Source organism: Oncorhynchus masou, chromosome 25, assembly GCF_036934945.1.
Source record: "Oncorhynchus masou masou isolate Uvic2021 chromosome 25, UVic_Omas_1.1, whole genome shotgun sequence".
NCBI lineage: Eukaryota > Metazoa > Chordata > Actinopteri > Salmoniformes > Salmonidae > Oncorhynchus > Oncorhynchus masou.
In genome coordinates this window covers 47,831,063-47,851,920 of record NC_088236.1, presented here as the reverse complement: position 1 = coordinate 47,851,920, position 20,858 = coordinate 47,831,063, and the positions used below count along the sequence as shown (strand labels likewise).

The 20,858-nt window shown below is 39.5% G+C and overlaps 1 protein-coding gene across 1 annotated transcript; it reads left to right on the top strand.

The window, feature by feature from the left end:
- Positions 1 to 6,317: 6,317 nt before the first annotated feature.
- Positions 6,318 to 12,626, top strand: LOC135514420 (cysteine dioxygenase type 1-like). The gene is made up of 5 exons (XM_064937901.1): positions 6,318 to 6,532; positions 8,202 to 8,279; positions 8,880 to 9,034; positions 10,341 to 10,510; positions 11,830 to 12,626. Exons 1-5 carry the CDS (start codon positions 6,363 to 6,365, stop codon positions 11,857 to 11,859), a joined length of 603 nt encoding a protein of 200 aa, XP_064793973.1. The 5' UTR covers positions 6,318 to 6,362; the 3' UTR covers positions 11,860 to 12,626.
- Positions 12,627 to 20,858: the final 8,232 nt, after the last annotated feature.

Here is a 20,858-nt window from a genome sequence, read left to right as displayed (position 1 = left end):
TACTGGATAGTGTTACCAAAATGGCGGAAAAGTCCTAGCGATCTTCTTCTTCGTGTAGTTTTCCGGCAGACTTGGATGTTGCTGCCTTTCACAGAGTGTGAATAGCACATTTTACAACCCCTGGAGTTCTTCTGCACTAAAAATTGCTGTCACCCAAAAACGTATCTGCTGCTTACCCACCAAATCAATCTCCTGAGATTTCCATTTAATCTGTGCGGTACAATTAATGACCATAGCAATAAATCCTACCTTATTAAAACTCATCCTCTCTGGTTCTGTCTTTTCATGCCTAGGCCTGGTCCCTGGGGGGGGGGGGGGAGCTTGGCTTGCAGTTAAATATCTCACCCTTGGGATATCCTTTATTCTTTTCACTGCTTCTGCATAGGAAACATTCTGCCCCACTCGAAACTCTGGCAATCTCAACCTGTCTCTCTTACAGTGCACTTTGGATCACCAGCTGCATGGGCACCCCCACAGTTGACACACAGTGCTTTCTCTATCACAACTTTACACTCCATCTGACTATACCCTCCTGCACATTTCTCACATCGTGGGATCTCCCTTCTACACACTGCTGCAACATGTCTGAATCCTTAGCACCTAATGTTCGGAACAGGCCCTCACAGAATAGCCAATGTAAACAAACCTGACCTTATATCAGGTAGAAAATATGTGTCAAAGCTTAATGAGACTTAGACCCAATGGCGTAACTGAGAGAAACCTAAGTCTCACCAAACGGTGGGTGTCACAAACACCAGGAATATTATTTTTTCATTTGATCCACCTCTACCCCACTAATCACTCAGGTTGAAACTTGAGATGCATGACTCGAAGCGGCAGCTTCCTCTGGGTGGAGGATGCACAAAACATTTGAACAATTCCAATTATTGAAACGTTCACAGATGTAACCATTCCCAGTTTGTCCTTAACCAAGCTTGACACAACGTATGGGTTAGCCAAAAAGCAAGAATTCACTCTTTTCAAAAATTTCACTCCTACCAGTCCAACCTGCAAACTGACTCTATTTCAAGATCCTCAAGAGAGCAAATAGACTTATAGGTAAGTTTACTTGGTTTGTATCCAGGAGACGAAGGTCTGAACCTAACGCCATTCTTGCGCCCTCACGTCAAAGCACTTCTTCTTAGCCAATCAGAAGAACACAATCTTTTTGCTTACACCTAACATACGGGTATCTTGAGGGGCCATCAAGTAGTGTGCAGGATTTGAGGCAAGGGGTTGATAAAAGGGGCTTTGCAGAAGGTTTTTTCATAAACTGAAACATTGCTTGAGTAATTTTGTGGGAGAATGGAAGTATAAAGAAAAATGTATGGAGGGTATTGCCATCTCTGGCAGACTGCAGACCATTTTATGTGTTTTCGTCTTAGGGATGACTTTTAGGATATTAACAAAATAAGATATTTGAAAAATAATTAATGGACATGAACAAGTAGAGTTGCAGCCATGGTCCACGTCATAGGCCTGTCCATGACATAGGCCTGAAAATAACGCCATAGATAGCTATATCATATGATGTGGTTAGCTGATACGTAAAAAAATATATATATTGAGTCGTAAAATCTGGCAGGTGTCAGCAATGTCTGAGCAGAGAAATGCGCCCCCAGTATTTGCAAATAATGACAAAAAAAACTTGCATAGGTTTGTCCCTGTGTGTTACACAGATTCTTTAAACCCCATCCCCTCTCTCTCTCTCTCTCTGCTTTCCCCCAAGATTAGCCAGTCCATCAGATGTCAATGTTGAGTCTGAAGTTCAGTGCCGGGGGAGTCATTGCCTTTGGGCAGACCGTCTTAACCATAGGGGGCTGGGCTGCTGGCTCCTATGGCCAGACCCTTTCAGATTGCGAGGAAATCTGCCTGTTTTTAAGATTTCGAGTAAATCAGAACAGAAGGGAGCTACCATTCCCACTGACAGGTGACTTCTAAGCTGTGACTTCGGGGTGTTTGAGGCAAACACTTACAGCCCACAGCTTCATATTAATCCAAAATGTAATCAGCTGTTAAGAATGATGTAACTGTCATTGACTTATATTTTTAAATGTTATCTGGGCTGATTACAATTTGTTCATTTTTGTTATCTGAATTACGTTATACGTTATAAGTAATCCGTTACTACCCAGCTCCTCCAACACTTCACTGAACTGATGCCCATATCCCACCCATGACCACTCTCCAACATCAAACTCATGTCTCTCTGTCTTTCTTTCTCTCTCTCTTCTATGAGTGAATTTGTGTGTCATCAGGTTTCCAATAAACTTTGTTGTACAATAGGAAGAATTCCAGGCTAAAGCATACAGCTACAATAACATTTTTATGTTTTAAATGGGCCTATCCATGTCATGTCACCATTTCCTATTTGATCCAGTCTTTTCATTTAGTAAAGTAGTGAAATAGCTGTGTGGGGGAATGACATCCCAATTACTCCCATTTACCTGATAAATTGGAAACAGCAATCTTCTGGTTAGGCCTACACCCATACTCCCCACAAGTGCCATCGTTTTCATTTTTGGACATAATGTTTCACCTAGGTTAAGCCACTAGGTGGAGCAAGAGCCCAATTGATTTAGATTTAATAAGCAAACAAATATACACTCAGTGTACAAAACATTAAGGACACCTGCGCTTTCCATGACATAGACTGACCAGGTGAATCCAAGGGAAAGCTATGATCCCTTATTGATGTCACTTGTAGAATCCACTTCAATCAATGTAGATGAAGGGGAGGAGACAGGTTAAAGAAGGATTTTTAAGTTTTGAGACAAGTCAGACCGATTCTGTATGTGTGCCATTCAGAGGGTGGATGGGCAAGACAAAAGATTTAGCTGCCTTTGAACGAGGTATAGTAATTAGGTGCCAGGCGCACCGGTTTGAGTGTGTTAAGAACTGCAACTCTGCTGGATTTTTAACACTCCTGTGTGTATCAAGAATGATCCACCACCCAAAGGACATCCATGCAACTTGACACAACTGTGGGAAGCATTTGAGTCAACATAGGCCAGCATCCCTGTGGAAAACCGTCGACACCTAGGGATACCTAGTCAGTTGCACAACTGAATGCATTCAACCAAATTGTGTCTTCCGCATTTAACCCAACTCTGAATCAGAGATGTGCATCCACGTCACCCACGCCCGGGGCGCAGTTGTTGTTAGGGGTTAACGGTCTTGCTCAAGAGTAGAACTGCAGATTTTTCCATCTTTCCGGCTCGGGGATTCGAATCATAGTGTCTTAACTGGGCGTTGGGCCACCATGAACTGCCAGAACATCATCAATGCGCCTTGGCATAGATTTTACAAGTGTCTGGAACTCTATTGGAGGGATTCTACACTATTCTCCCATGATAAATTCCGTCATTTAGTGTTTTGATGGTGGTGGAAAACGCTGTCTCAGGCGTCATTCCAGAATGAGTCTCCCATAAGTGTTCAATTGGGTTGATATGGTGACTGAGACAGACAAACACAAACACACACACACACTTTAAATCCCCTTTTCTCCTTTAAGACCCCTCTTTTAAAGTCACTGAGATCTTTTCTAGCAAAAATAGCCTAAATAATGGGCAACTGGGCATTTTTATACATGACCCTAAGCATGATGAGATGTTAATTGCTGAATTAACTCAAGAACAATACCTGCAGCTGCTTTCAGTATACTTTATATCCCTAATTTACACAAATGTTGCCTTGATTTTGGCAGTCACCTGTATGTCCAAAGTGTCATGATGCCTGGCCACAACTGTTCATTCTGAAATTCAATCTTAATATTGCCAATATTTCTTACAAACGTGAAAACGATTGGGCAAAATGATTAGTTCTGTATATTTTGACTATGTCCTTCTGACCTATAGATGTATACAGCGGAGCAAAAAAAAGTATTTAGTAAGCCACCAATTGTGCCAGTTCTCCCACTTAAAAAGATGAGAGATGCCTGTAATTTTCATCATAGGTACCCTTCAACTATGACAGACAAAATGAGAAAAAAAAATCCAGAAAATCACATTGTAGGATTTTTTATGAATTTATTTGCAAATTATGGTGGAAAATAAGAATTTGGTCACCTACAAACAAGCAAGGTTTCTGGCTCTCACAGTGTTATTTAATAATAATAATAAAGTCAGTTAAGAACAAATTCTTATTTACAATGACGGCTTAGGAACAGTTGGTTCACTGCCTTGTTCAAGGGCAGAACTACAGCTTTTTACCTTATCAGCTTGGGGAATCGATATAGCAACCTTTTGGTTACTGGCCCAACGCTCTAACCACTAGGCTACATGCCACCCCTGTACACCTGTATAGTCCTCAATGGAATTGGATGAATCCCGGAACATATTCCAGTCTGTGCTAGCAAAACAGTCTTAAGGCGTAGCATCCGCGTCATCTGACCACTTCCGTATTGAGCGAGTCACTGGTACTTCCTGCATTAGTTTTTGCTTGTAAGCAGGATTGAGGAGGATAGATTTATGGTTAGATTTTCCAAATGGAGGGCGAGGGAGAGCTTTGTACACGTCTCTGTGTATAGAGTAAAGGTGGTGTAGAGGTTTTTTCCTCTGGTTGCACATGTGACGGATTTAAGTTTGCATTAAAGTCCCCATCCAATGGAATCGCCACTTCTGGATGAGCATTTTCTTGTTTGCTTATGGCCTTATACAGCTTGTTGAGTGCAGTCTTAATGTTGGTTTGTGGTGGTAAATAGACGGCTACAAAAAATATAGATGAAATCTCTCTTGGTATATACTGTGGTCTACAGCTTATCATGAGGTACTCTACCTCAGGGGAGCAATACCTTGAGACTACCTTAATCGCGCACCTGCCGTTATTGACAAATAGACACACACCCCCAACCCTCATCTTACCAGACGTGGCTGTTCTGTCCTACCAATGCACGAAAACCCAGCCAACTGTATATTATCCATGTCGTCGTTCAGCCAAGACTCTGTGAAACATAAGATATTACAGTTTTAATATCCCATTGTTAGGATAGTCTCGAACGGAGCTCATCTAGTTTATTCTCCCATGATTGCACATTGGCTTATAGAATGAATGGACGAGGAAGGTTACACAGTCACCAACAAATTCTCACAAGGCACCCTGCTCTCCGCCCCCTGTATTTCCTTCTTTTCTTCATGTGAATGACAGGGATTTTGGCCTTCTCTGGGAGCAACATTATATCCTTTGCGGCCGACTCATTAAAGAAAAAATCTTTGTCCAGTTTGATGTAAGTAATTGCTGTTTTGATATCCAGGAGCTCTTTTCGGTCATAATAGACGGTAGCATCAACATTATGTACAAAATATTTTACAAACAATGCAAAACACACAAAATAGCACAATTGGTTAGGAGCCCGTAAAACAGCAGCCATCCGCTCTGGCACCGTTCTATATACCCCCCAAAAATATTTAAGTAGTACTTCAAAGTATTTTTACTTAAGTCATTTACACCACTGTGAATCTGTGACATGGTACCAATTTGATCAAGTGGTTTGTAACTTTGCTCCACGAGATTGTGTTAGCCCACTGAGCTAAAGCCTTTACTCGGGGCGCCAACACATCTTTTCAGGTCTCAGGCATGGTTACTCATCAGTGTAGTTCACTGCCCAACCGCCATTACACTTAAATAACTGGATGTGAGCTCCAAATTGGTAGTTTGCTCAGATGTATGAAAAGCTTAGGTGGTGTTATGATCTGATAGACTTTACATAGGCCTATTCTTCTTATTTAACAATGATAACAAAATATGATCCTGATTTTTCTTAATGCTGTTATTAGCATAAAATAATAACTAATAATTATTATTACAAATCAATGTCACTGTCTGAAACAGAGAAATATAATTGTTTTAAATTAAACTCTTGTTTTAATTTTCTCACAAGTGACATCACGTTGTTTTGTTATTAGGTTCCTAAAAATCTGCTCAAGCTCTCTCTCTCTTTCTCTCTGACTCGTTGACTCAAGACCTGCCTAATTAAGAGGGCAAGGGGGCTATTGCAGAAGTCAAGGCCAAATAAAAGAATGATGAAAAGAAAGAAGATATTTTGTTAACAGCTGCGGCCAAGGCAAGGATTGGTCCAAGTTCATGATGTGGGGGTAAATAATGAATAATATTTTAACACCAAGAACTTAAGTGTATCTTGTAAATAAAATACCTGCTATTATTTACAACGTTAATGTTGATTTTTAATATTGATGTTATTCCCATAAAGGTTTTCATATTTTAACTAATATATTCACCCTTTTTCATAATGGTACAGTCCAACAACAGTTTGCCCCAAAAAGAGTAGGCGACTCTATAAAGACTAGGCGATGCTCAAAAGTTAGTTAGAAAGCAAGCTTGCCGGGATAAGTACGCACTGAACCATGGAGCAAACCGAAGTGATGAAACCAGAAACTCTTGATGATCTGATCAAAGTTTTGCATAAAATCTTTGAAAGTGACAATATCAATGTGGAGGAGGTGCAAAATATAATGGAAGCATATGACAGCAATCCACAGGAATGGATGAAATTTGCTAAATTCGACCAGTTCAGGTAAAAATAAACGAATAATTAAGCCTATGTTTATTATTTGGAAAAGTATTATTATGGTTCCTGTAGTGTTGAGATTGAGTAGGCCTGTTTAATTTAAAATATATCCTATGGCCTGATGATAAACGTACTATTTAAAAAAAAAAATCTGTACACAAATATCACTAATTAGGCTATATGCAGTTATCACCTTATCGTGAAATCCTGCAACGAATAGTATTACAACGAATTGCAAAAACTCCAGTAATTTACTTGAAATTGGTGGGGTGCTGGTGCTAACTTTAACTTCAAAGGTGTAGCACAAATGATCAGCAGGCAAAGGCCCTAAACATATTCAACGCATGACAAAGGCTTCTTCTCAGGGGATTTAACAGCCATTTTATTTACATTCTATTTAACCTTTATTTAACTTAATGAGATGTCTCTCATAATATATGTGCAATTATTGATTGTGTTATATATTATATTGTTAATATAGCCCACATGTTGCATTTTATCTGCAAAACTCATTTGAATAGGCTAAAAAAACATAATTATATTCAACTTTTGCCATGTAAAAAGGTGTAAGCAATATATTTAGTATTTGTCAGTTATAGCCGAGCATGCATGCTCTCACTTTAAAACGTTCAAAAAAGTTACATTCGAAGATGTTTACAACAGAATGAGACTTTCAAAATGAGTTTCATTGTGTGCTTCAACAAAAGAAAACGCTCTATCCACAGTTTTCCCGGCTTGCACCATAAACTGGGAGTTGTTTTGGTTCTTGTGGGGGTAAATCGAGGGTGGGAACCCGTCCGCCAATCAGAATTTAGAGACAGATTCCTTTTGCGTTTGCGGTATGGGGTTGCAGCTGCCACAAGAACACGATTTTCTACGCGCTCAAAAACGTGACTAGTGTACCCATTGACTTTCGTGCAAAACGAGGGAACAACATGTCTGTCTGTGATGGCTCGAATTACTTTATAGACGTAATGCACGTGTTGCTTACGCTATTACGCTATTAAATATAATTTATGATTAGAGACATGAACTGGGCCATATGCGGTTCTATATCATCTGATATTAATACTCCTTTGTCAGTACTCCTAATAAATGTATATAGGTCAATCACAAGATTTTGAGAGGAGCATTTATAGGTCTTTGGACAGAATTGTGGAAATGAGTGGATAAAACAGTGTGGAACTAAAACATAATTTTAAAGTTTTCTGAATGAGTCACACCACTGAGAACAAAATACATTGCAATCCATCTGTTCAAAACCCTATTCCTCTGGTCTTACTCTTGCGCTAAGTGTAACTGTAATGACTGTAGACTCAAGATAATTATGCCCCAACTGTCTGTGCAAACTAATGAGCCTTGCATTCAATAATGTAAATGTCACTGCGTGGCATTTGTATTTGTGCCAGATGTTTTGCATGTACAGTATTGGAGTAATCAGAAATCAGTTTGTGGCTATACCATATGATTCAGTTTCCTAAATTTCAGTGAACAAAAGCAGTGGATGTCCTTTGTTCTAGTCAAAATCACGAGTTGACACACACCCCAAAATGTTGGAGTGGTCGTCATTTAAAAGACAGTCGCACACCCCTTATATGCTCCCAATAATTGAATGGGTAAGCACTACCTTTGTTGTAACCCACACTTCTGTTTGTGTTTTATATTTGTGTTCCAGGTACACAAGGAACCTGGTGGATGAAGGGAATGGAAAGTTCAACCTCATGATACTTTGTTGGGGAGAGGGTCATGGCAGGTAAGACATTTTTTAGAAAACAATGATGCAAGTTATTTGATCTGGGGCAATTAAATCCCTCTACTTCAGAATTAATGTGGTAATTAAGGTGCTATATCTATACCAGTGTATATATTGGCAGTGTTGTAAATATTGACAGAACCAGTGTAATTACAATATATGACTTGTCAGATAGAACACTAGTATAGGTCTAGTGAAATGAAGAAATGGGCTCCAGGTAGAAAGTGTATGGAGATAACAAAGTCCAATGTTCTTGTGGAAGTTAACGTTATGCAAGTTTCATAAAGATAAATACATTTGTGGTAACCATATAATAAATTGCCCTTTTGAAACTTAACAGATATGAACAATTGGTCACGTTGCTTGAGGCACAATGAAAGGAATACTATATCAGATTGTAGCTAATATAGTTTGAGGAGTTAAGTTGTACTTTTTGTCAGTAGATGTGTAATATCCAACACAAAAGGCAGATAGTTTCTCTTTAAACAGGACTTAGAACTAATGGTGGTGTACATACATGTAACCACATGTTTGATTGCTGAGCCCCACATAACACTGTTCTGGCACATTCCAAGACTGTATGTTTTCCACCACTTGCAGCAGTATCCATGACCACACAGACTCCCACTGTTTCATGAAGTTGCTGCAAGGCCAGCTGAAGGAGACGCTTTTTGAATGGCCCGATAAAAAAACATGCAACATGGTTCAGAAATCTCAGAGAATCCTGCAAACAAACCAGTGTGCCTACATCAATGGTAAGACAGTTTACAGTTTATCAATGGTAAGACAGTTTAGTATTTCTTCAACATTGTGTGTCAGACAACATGAGGAGGCATTTGTTCATATGATTTACATACATAATATCATCACGGTCTGATGAAAATGTCTAATGCAATTTCTCAAATTCTTTTTTTAATTTTTTTGTTTGTTTATTGAACGCAGCAACTTCCCTCGATGTACTCTGAACATTTCATAACCCTAGGACCAAGAACATTTATAAAAATAGCTTCTAAAGTGTCATAATTGTATGTTTGTTAATAGGAAAATATGGTAACGCTTCATCAGTATATCTTTATAAACATTCACTTACTGAATATCTTCACTTTCATTTATTTGATTCTGAAACGCAGTAAAGTTTGAATGATTGATTATGAGCCTGCTGCTGCCTACCACCGCTCAGACAGACTGCTCTATCAAAAATCTAATCATAGACTTAATTATAATATAATAATCACAGAAATACAAGCCTTTGGTCATTAACATGGTCAAATCTGGAAACTATCATTTCGAAAACAAAATGTTTATTCTTTCAGTGAAATATGGAACCGTTCCGTATTTTATCGAACGGGTGGCATCCATAAGTCTAAATATTTGTGTTACATTGTACAACTTTCAATGTTATGTAAAATTCTGGCAAATCAGTTCGCAATGTGCCAAGCGGCCCTAACTGTTGCATATACCCTGATTCTGCGTGCAATGATCGCAAGAGAAGTGACACAATTTGCCTAGTTAATATTGCCTGCTAACATTAATTCATTTTAACTAAATATGCAGGTTAAAAAAATGTACTTCTGTGTATTGATTTTAATAAAGCATTGATGTTTAAGGTTAGGTACCTTCGTGCAACGATTGTGCTTTTTCACGAATGTGCTTTTGTTAAATCATCACCGGTTTGCCAAAGAAGACTGTGATTTGATGATAAATTAACAGGCACCGCATTGATTATATGCAATGCAGGACAAGCTAGTTAAGCTAGTTAACCATATGTAGTTAACTCGTGATTATGTGGAGATTGATTGGTTTTTATAAGATAAGTTTAATGCTAGCTAGCAACTTACATTGGCTCCTTGCTGCACTCGCATAACAGGTGGTCAGCCTGCCACGCAGTTCCCTCGTGGAAAGCAATGTAATCGGCATCCAAAAATGACGATTACCAATTGTTATGATAACTTGAAATCGGCCCTAATTAATCGTCCATGCCGATTAATCGGTCGACCTCTACGTGAATGTTTCACATTCTGGTTCCATATCTTATAAATGTGTGATGTTTACCTGTTTTAGACTCCTTTGGGCTGCACAGAGTAGAGAACGCCAGTCACACAGAATGTTCGGCCAGTTTGCACCTGTACAGTCCCCCCTTCAAGACCTGCCAGACCTTTGACCAGCGGACTGGACACAAGAACACTGTCAAGATGACGTTCTGGAGCAAATTTGGAGAGAGGACTCCATTTGTAAGACTTCTTTCAGAAATTGACCAAACACAGAACCATAGATGTATAGCTTATCATAGCCATATCATTACCTGCTCTTCTGAATGCAATTTTGGCTTATTAAGTGTTAACACCCTAGATATTATCTCCAATCGCTGGGGTAAAGTTGTACAACTTTCTTTTACCTAAGCGGATAAGTGCAGGAGAGTGATGCAATTTGTGAACGTATTGGTGAAAGGTGCCATAAATTTGTTTATATTATTCAAGTGGCTTGCTGTTGAAAGTCTACAGAGTACCGTCAGGCATTATATTTCATTTGATTGTCCCAGAACTTTATTGAAACAACCTGTTGCTGTCCCATGAATTACACATGGATGTCTTTGAAAAAAAGTCCTGAAAATGGCTGGTGGCTTATCTTAGGTAGTTAAGATGGAATTACAAAAACAACATTTTTTGAAAGCTATAAAAACTTGATGGTGTGTGGACCTTCATTAACTAACAGCATTGTTGTAAAAAGTATTGTTCAACTTGACTGAGTGCTGTAAAAGTTCATTTTTGGTGACTATAGGATAATGAGATGATATGTGTTTTGGTATCTAAACATCATGACAACACACCTGGTTTGTGAGCGCTTCACACTATTCTGTAAAACGTATCTATTCCGTTGCCTGCAGACACATCCGTACTGTTAAGGCTACATTTACGTTTCCTTCCAAATGTTTACAGATGTTTAATTACACAGGAAGTTTTAAGTCGTTTCCACCCATTTAAATAACAGTACAATCAACAATTCAGTGACACTCCACTAGTATTTTAAAATACATTTACTGCATTTTCTATGCGTTTAAGTTTATTATTTCAAAGTTAGTTTAAGAATTTCAGGATTCTGTTTCCACAGGCTGCCAGATGTGTAACAGAAAGACTGTATTCCAGACAGTAATATATTTTAAACTATAGGGCAGGTTGGAGTCTGCTTTTAATGTTCAGGCTAGCTGTGTGCTGTTACGCTAGAACAGAACCAGACTAGTTCTGCTTGGGGTTTGCCAACAGCGGAGAGCTTATCTAAAATCCACAAATTGCACAAGTTTACCTTGACCAAACCACTGTCTGGCCAGCACTATTACAACATCGCTTGCATATAGGATAAGATAAGAGTATGGGCACACAATGATCTACTACCACTTACCTTACCACCTCTCCCCTCAATGAATTGACAAAATAAATGCTTATTCAGGTTTCAAATATTGGTTTAGTGCTGGATTCCTCTCCTATTTCTCCTTTGATGCATATCATGATGCTTCGGGCTGTTGTCTAACTTACTGCTCATTTGTCTTTTACAGGAAACCACAGTCTCACAAGAAAATAACTAAGAAGCTGAAGACATTTGTGTTTGGAATGACAATGTTGTAAATTCAGTCAACATGACACGGCAAAGAAGCAAAATGCGGACCTACAACTAAACAACCGTTTATATTGGAGCGGACATTTCAAAAAGGACATGTGGGTAGTTAGAATGGCTTTATCACTGCCCAGTGTGAGCTTGGCAAAAACTGATGAGCACAGGATGAATGCATGAATAGGCTCAGCCATGGATTGAATCTGCTCTTTGTTTGGTAGGCCTGAGGAGACCCCTTCCCAATAACAGCATTCCTATGTGTCTATGACCTCTGTAACCACACTTTTGGACTGTTACGGCGGACGGTTGAAGTGTATAATGTATGAGTGGAAATAGGTTGTCTTTTATTCAATCACATAAAGTGATGATCTAAAATCATTCTGTGATCAACAGTTTTACACTCAATGGAGCACTTTTATTGCGGTATAGATTTTTACACACAATGATCTTAACACTTGTCAAAATAGTGATGTAACATGAAATAGTTTGTAAAGTCAAATTAGAGCATTTGGCAAAGCTTTATAAATGTATTGGAAAATATGATGCCTGTAATTTATATTTGCTGTGTTCAGTTTTTGGGGATGAGAAGGGGTGATAATTGGTATTAGCTATTTCAGTGTCATTCTTGAATGTGTTTCATTGGTTTTCAGCCTATGTATTAGGAGACCAGTCAAGGAGAGTCTGGACTTTAGGGGCAGGGTTGTATTATAATAAAGACAATGTTCTCACTTTTTCTCAGGATTTTGCCTGTTGTTTTAATTGTAGATGTATTTATATAGTTTACAACATAGTGCCACAATAGCATTGTCGGTTAAAGAGATTCTACAGTACTTTTGTATACTTTTTAGCCAATAATTCTGAAAGTAGAGCTCACAAGCCAAAAGTGGTCCCCGGAAATTGTGTACTATTTCATATGTGCACCACGTCATTGCTCTCGCTCTGCTGTGTGTGCAACTTGCTGGCTGTCACTCAAATGGCGAGGGGCTGAAGCTCATTGGCAATAACTCGAATTGCTAGGGGGCTGGCCCATGGGGAAAATGTTGGGATTCCGTAGCTAATTGAGGTCAGACAGTAATTCTGCTCATAGATTATGCATGTATGAACTAAACATTGACACATCCAGCCCAAATCTGGAGGCTTAAATAATTAGTAGTTGCCAAAATTACACAATTTAAAATGCATGAAAGAAGATATTGTGAATGATAAGCCTTGCTTTGACTGTTGACCATTAAACATTACATATGTCATGAGAAATTGTTGAGTGTGTGTGTGTTTATTTTATCAATCTGTACTCTCCAACAAACAAAATGTTTTTGACATTACTGATATAAAACCCACTTACATTATATCTATGGATATAAGTTCTCACTTAACAAATGTTTGCATGGGTCGTACATTTGTTCTTGAAACAATCTTATGAATGTGTTAATCTGAATTTGTCCACGTATTGAATGTGATAATGTCTTGTCCTGGTATATACTACACTGATTAAGTGTTTGATGATAAGAGTCCAGTTTTAATGAGGTGAATTAATACGGCAATTGTAACTGAGATAGGAGGAACACTTTAAATGTACCGTAGTTTGTTCCTTGTGTGACTAATGACATTTGAATGAAACTTGAGAAAATAATGGAAGTATAGTTCCTCTACCAACATTATCCTAATGCCAGTGGTTCAGCTAACATGCATGTCCTCAAACAGCAATATATCAACTCATTGATGGTGAAATGGACTGCACCCACAACATACTTTACCAAATGTTTTTCACAGGGTAATAGTTGGTTATTTTGTTGTGTGTATGTACATGCGTGCGTGTATCAAACTGTTTTATTATATCTCAGCATGAAACATTAATCATCGACTAACAATGAATTAATAGCCGTTTAAGGATGTCAAATCAAATGTTGTTCCTTCTACTGTGTCAGTGACTGTAACAATCTTGCTAGCTTGGAAATATCAGATGGGCGGGTTTTGGTCTAGCACCACAGTACATCCAGTACACAAGCAACAGCTAAAATTAGTGGAGTTAACTTCCATGGCTATTGTGTCAGAATGAGTATAAATGTGTAATATAGGTTTCAATATGAGTTTGAGTTAAAAAGACAAGAGTTCATTATATTTCATAACCATAGCCTGTTTCTTTCCTAACGTAACCTTGCCTATGACCACGAGCAGAAAAGAGTTAAGCTGTGCCAGAGCACTGTGGTTTTACAGCCCCGTCAGTAATGTAGCTAGGGGTCAGACAAATGCCAAAATTTGCCACGTTGCTCATTTAACTCCTCATGGTTCAGAGGAACCAATAACTAAGAATTTCTAACAGACAGTGAGAATGAGTTGTGTAAAACTAAGGATGTGTCCAGTAGAAACTTTGTGACCATAATACGTCCAGACCTGAACATATAAGGAGTTTGTCACAGGTAAAAAAAAAATGGTTACTGCATTGTGGTGGACTAAAGCCAAAGTTGCATAACCTTCTGGAGAGTACAGCATGAATTGTGCCTCCTTTTATTGGAGGGCATATTAACCTACCACACATATTAATGGAACCTATTCCTAGGAACCTTGAGCTTAATCTGAAATCTGATACTTGTACTGGAAACTCAAATGAAACTTGATGAACACGAGTTTGAAAACTGAGTAAGCAAAAATTGACACAGTCATTTTCTAATTGGCATAACCATAGACAAATAAATAAGCTATTAATATGAGGAAAGATACATATACATGGCATGGATGGTGGTGACTATCTTATATGTACTTTTAAAAATAAAGTGAAATGTTCACTTATGTGATAAGGTATACCTTGCAAGAAAATATCTGACTACCCAATGGGCATAATAGTTGCAAATCATTTTGACTGCTGATCATTTTGTTCAGGAAAAACATTCATGTAAAATACCCTCTCATTCATACCACTGACAAAACATTTCTAATGCTGCTCATGCATGGATGCTAGTCCCTTTGCAAGATTCTTACAAATAACAATGAAAAATGTAATCACAAACTTGAATGATTTTTGCTGTTGCACCAAAAATAATCAGCAGCACAAGCATGCAGAACTCAGTAGATTATGAAAATCTACTTCATAACATATTTGACCTTAATGAAATGTTTCCTCTTCATAGGACATCTACTGTGCACATTGTTCTCAGTGGACCACAGTATCATATCTTTAGACCAGTTGTGACAGTCCATAAAACATAATTGCCATGTTTATTTTCCAAACCATTCCTCTGTTCTGCTCTGACAATTTATTGTTCTTGACTGGGAAAGCACACAACAAAGTCTGCATTCTGTCCACAAATGAAAATGCAGTGTTCTATGATTTATAACCTAGAGAATTGTTATTACCACTCCTGCCAATTCAGAAAACAGACAGGGAATCAATTTTATGAAATAAAGATCAACTAAGCCATCATTCTAAATTATGATTGCTTCTCAATTATAATTTCACAATTTTCTGATCATTGTAATTTCATCATTTCCCAATCATTTATACATATTTTTTACGTCAGCACTTTACTGGTAAAAATATGCTACAACTTCCCGGAAACATAAAGCAACAAAGTTTTTCTTTGCCATACATGAACATGCGGTCTTTACCCAAAATATTTACTGGCAAAACGATATGCCAATTTCCCAAAAACCTCTGATGAACAAAGTCTATGAGTGGAGTGGGGTGAGTGTGCATTGCATAACCACCAGTATCAGCCTCTGTCTATGGAGGTCTGTATCCTCCAGCAGCTCAGATGGGTCAGATCAAGCAGCAGCAGGCTTCACTGGTGACTGTAGGTTCAGGAAGGAACAAGATTCATCAAGGCAGACAAGTGCCCAAAGAGGCCGATATTCTGTATGGAATTGTGCAGGTGAGTTACCCAAAAATATAAACATGCTTGTGAAATAGGCACTTTTATATGACATTAAATATGCACTAGTGCTGTGAAAAGAAGCACAGTGTAATGACAAGAAGGCAAACACATTTAACTGGTCACTAGAGAAACATATAGAGAAACTTTTTTATTGGCCAGTCTTCCTTAAGGAGAACACAGAGAATCGAAAATGTGTCTATTCCAAAAGAACACTTTGTTCAAGGTCTGGCAATCCACTTGCTGAAACAACTCCCTTACCTTACGTCACCCTGCATAACTGAAAGGAAGACATGGTAAACAGTAACACATCTCAAAAACACAGTACGCAGATGCACAGTGCTTGCCAGGTGATCAATGGGAGCATGGCATTCATCCCACCATGTCTCAATGAAGTGAGAATGGGGATATATTGGAATGAACAAACTTAAGCGATAAGGCAATAAAAACGTCAGAAAACATATTTGTTTAAAGAGGTCATTGTGGATACAAATACATCAGTCCAGGACACAATGTGTTCTCTTTCCAATGATTGCTCCCTCCTTTCAACTCCCCTTTACTTTATTGCGTCAACAACTACGTATCCAGTAACTTGTCCAGTTTGGACTCACTTACTCATTCAAACTATGAAACAACACATATGGAATCATGCAGTAACCAGAAAACTGTTAAACAAATCAAAATAGATCTTAGAATTTAGATTCTTCAAAGTAGCCACCCTTTGCCTTGATGACAGCTCTGCACAATTTTGGCATTCTCAACCAGCTTCATGAGTTCGTCACCTGGAATGCTTTTCCAACAGTCTTGAAGGAGTTCCCACATATGCTGAGCAATTGTTGGCTGCTTTCCTTCACTCTGCAGTCTAACACATCCCAAACCATCTCAATTGGGTTGAGGTCAGGTGATTGTGGAGGCCAGGTCATCTGATGCAGCACTCCATCACTCTCCTTCATGGACAAATAGCCCTTACACAGCCTGGAGGTGTGTTTTGGGTCATTGTCCTGTTGAAAAACAAATGATAGTTCCACTGTAAGTGGTGTGTGTTGGTGGCAGGGAAGTCAGGAGCAGGAGAACAAACTTGGTATAAACAGAGTTGTTTAATAAATGCTGATAAAACTCCAAAAACCAAAATGTACAAGAAAACAAAAGTGGGTACAAAACCCGTCGCACACCAACACAATACATGCACATCACAGACAAGCAAACAATCTCCAACAAGGACATGAGGGGAAACAGAGGGTTAAATACACAACATGTAATTGAAGGGATTGGAACCAGGTGTGAAGGAAGACAAGACAAAACCAATGGAAAATGAAAAATGGATCAGTGATGGCTAGAAGGCTGGTGACGTCGACCGCCGAACACCGCCCGAACAAGGAGAGGGACTGACTTCGGTAGAAGTCTTGACACCCACTAAGCGCAAACCAGTTGTGATGGCCTATTGCTGAAGAATGCTGGTTAAGTGTGCCTTGAATTCTAAATCAATCAACAACAGTGTTACCAGCAAAGCACCACCACACCAACACACCTCCTCCTCCTCCTCCATTCTTCACGGTGGGAACCACGCATGCAGAGATCATCTGTTCACCTCCTCTGCGTCTTAGAAAGACATATCAGTTGGAACCAAAAATCTCAAATTTGGACTCATTAGACCAAAGGACAGATTTCCACCGGTCTAATGTCCATTGCTTGTATTTCTTGGCCCAAGCAAGTCTCTTCTTATTATTGGTGTCCTTTAGTAAGGGTTTATTTACAGCAATTCGACCAAGAATCAAATCAAATTTATTTATATAGCCTTTTGTACATCAGCTGACATCTCAAAGTGCTGTACAGAAACCCAGCCTAAAACCCCAAACAGCAAGCAATGCAGGTGTAGAAGCACGGTGGCTAGGAAAAACTCCCTAGAAAGAACAAAAGCTAGGAAGAAACCTCGAGAGGAACCAGGCTATGAGGGGTGGCCAGTCCTCTTCTGGCTGTGCCGGGTGGAGATTATAACAGAACATGGCCAAGATGTTCAAATGTTCATAAATGACCAGCATGGTCAAATAATAATAATCACAGTAGTTGTCGAGGGTGCAGCAAGTCAGCACCTCAGGAGTAAATGTCAGTTGGCTTTTCATAGCCGATCATTGAGAGTATCTCTACCACTCCTGCTGTCTCTAGAGAGTTGAAAACAGCAGGTCTGGGACAGGTAGCACGTCCGGTGAACAGGTCAGGATTCCATAGCCGCAGGCAGAACAGTTGAAACTGGAGCAGCAGCACGGCCAGGTGGACTGGGGACAGCAAGGAGTCATCATGCCAGGTAGTCCTGAGGCATGGTCCTGGGGCTCAGGTCCCCCTGAGAGAGAGAAAGAAAGAGAGAAATTAGAGAATTAGAGAGCATACTTAAATTCACACATGACACCGGATAAGACAGGAGAAATACTCCAGATATAACAAACTGACCCTAGCCCCCCGACACATAAACTACTGCAGTATAAATACTGGAGGCTGAGACACTGTGGCCCCACTATGGCCCCATCTGATGATACCCCCGGACGGGGCCAAAAAGGAAGGATACAACCACACCCACTTTGCCAAAGCACAGCCCCCACACCACTAGAGGGATATCTTCAACCACCAACTTACCATCCTGAGACAAGGCCTGATTCATTCAGTCGCCTCTGAACAGTTGATGTTGACATGTGTATGTTACTTGAACTCTGTGAAGCATTTATTTGGGCTGCAATCTGAGGTGCAGTTAATTGACGATTTCTTAGGCTGGTAACTCTAATGAATTTATTGTCTGTAGCAGAGGTAACTCTGGGTCATCCTTTCCTGTGGCGGTCCTCATGAGAGCCAGTTTCATCATAGCTCCTGATGGTTTTTGCGACTGCACTTGAAGAGACTTTCAAAGTTCTTGACATTTTCCATATTGACTGACCTTCATGTCTTAAAGTAATGATGGACTGTCATTTCTCTTTGCTTATTTGAGCTGTTCTTGCCATAATACAAACTTGGTCTTTTACCAAATGTCACGACTTCCGCCGAAGTCAGTCCCTCTCCTTGTTCGGGCGGTGTTCGGAGGTCGACGTCACCGACCTTTAAGCCATCACAGATCCATTTTCATTTTCCATTGGTTTTGTCTTGTCTTCCTTCAAACCTGGTTCCAATCCCAACAATCACATGTTGTGTATTAAGTCCCCTGTTTCCCCTCATGTCCTTGTCGGAGATTGTTTGATTGTATGTTTGTGTATTATATGTTGGTGCGCGACGGGTTTTGTACCCACTTTTTATTATGTTGTAATTTTGCTTTTGGAGTTTTGTGAAGTACTGATTAAACAGCTCCGTTTATACCAAGTTCGATTATCCTGCGCCTGACTCCCCTGCCACCAACACGCACCCATTACACCAAATAGAGCTATCTTCTGTATACCACCCCTACCTTGTCACCACACAACTGATTGGCTCAAATGCATTAAGAAGGAAATCAATTCCACAAATTAACTTTGAACAAGGCACACCTGTTAATTGAAATGCATTCCAGGTGACAACCTTATGAAGCTGGTTGAGAGAATCCCAAGAGTGTGCAATGCTATCATCAAGGCAAAGTGTGGCAACTAGTTCATAGTTTTGAGGTCTTCACTATTATTCTACAATGTATAAAATAGTCAAAATAAAGAAAAACCCTTGAATGAGTAGGTGTGTCCAAACTTTTGACTGGTACTGTATGTAAATGCTTTTAAAATCAGTCGAGGATATTTGTATTGTTGTGGTAATTATTCTAATCAAAGGAGATACTTATAGATTTCTTCAAAACAATCCAACTTTAATTACTGCAGTAATGGATTTGTTCGGTAACCACCCTGGAGGTGATCACTGAGACCTCAGAAGAGCAGAACTGAGCTACAGCTCTTTATAGCAAAGACATATCTTTCTGAACACATGACAAACAGCAGATGTGTGGAATGGGTCAAAAGGTTAGGATTTGCATGAAATAAATTAATACCTGCTGTGAAGACTGTTCTCATTGTAAGGAAACCAGGGTTTGGCCCCCAAAACAAGGTTCCTCTCAACCCTGAGCCATCTCTTCCTGGTACCTTCCATTACACAAACACCAATTCAGTCTATGAACTGCAGGCTCAGTCAGACCGGGAGCCATCTCCCTCACATAAATGGAATGTGGCTTGTTAGGTTTATCACCTAAGGCTACTGTCAGCGTTAACACAGGCACATGAGAGTTATAAGAACCCTATGCTACGAAAACGTCACTTCCAGTCGTAGCTGTATCGAAGTGCCGCTTTTTTAGGGAATCACATATCGCCACGGTCCGCGCGCCATGATGAAATGTGTACTCCTGTCGATCTGAATTAACTGGATGGCGAAGCTTGCATCCAAGCTTTTGGCAGGCGCCCGGCTCTGAAGATAAATGGAGGTCACTTCCGACGTGGGCAATTTTGCCAGATACAGTGCACGCTTCTTCTGTTGTTCATTAACCAAAAACAAAATCAAAACAAGGCCGCTTCTAGTCACCTTGATTGAATCCACCTTTCCCACTACTCTCTTCACAGTCCTTGATAGTAAAACTGGATCTCTCAAATGAATGTCCTTGTCCAAAAATCGCAGTCCAACAAGACATGCATTATTGGACCGATCCTTGTCTTCCACTACTACGTTTGCTAATTCCGTTCCATTTTTTTGATTTCACCGTTTTCCATTCATGGTCACAAACGTCAGTTGCCGTACTTTCAGATTCAAGCAACATTTTCACTTCCGCCAGCTCCAACCTTCTCTCTATTGACCCTTGGAGCCTTCATCAAGTTTTGGTTCTACAAAGCTGTGGTCCATCATAACATTCAATAATCAATCAATCATCAATTAATTAATGCACCATATGCGATCAATTATCAGTTCTAAACGTGTATTTTTCTTCTCTATGCTGACTGCAGCATTTTCTATTTTGTCTGCGAGCTGTGGCAGACCAGGGGGTTGGGTCAAAACGTTCACACTGATCAGACACGGACAGAGTAGGATTAGCTCAGTTTCAAAGGTGTTTATTAAAATAATAGTTCAAAAGAAAAGAATAGGTCTCCCCCATGAGACCCTCTCCGGGATACCATCTTCTTGG

What these genes read in the sequence shown, in the direction of transcription:
- LOC135514420 (XM_064937901.1), top strand. Translation starts at nt 6,363, where the DNA reads ATGGAGCAAACCGAAGTGATGAAACCAGAAACTCTTGATGATCTGATC. An exon ending in GCTAAATTCGACCAGTTCAG is followed by an intron (nt 6,533 to 8,201) that starts GTAAAAATAAAC and finishes TTTGTGTTCCAG; the next exon opens with GTACACAAGGAACCTGGTGG. An exon ending in TGGGGAGAGGGTCATGGCAG is followed by an intron (nt 8,280 to 8,879) that starts GTAAGACATTTT and finishes CACCACTTGCAG; the next exon opens with CAGTATCCATGACCACACAG.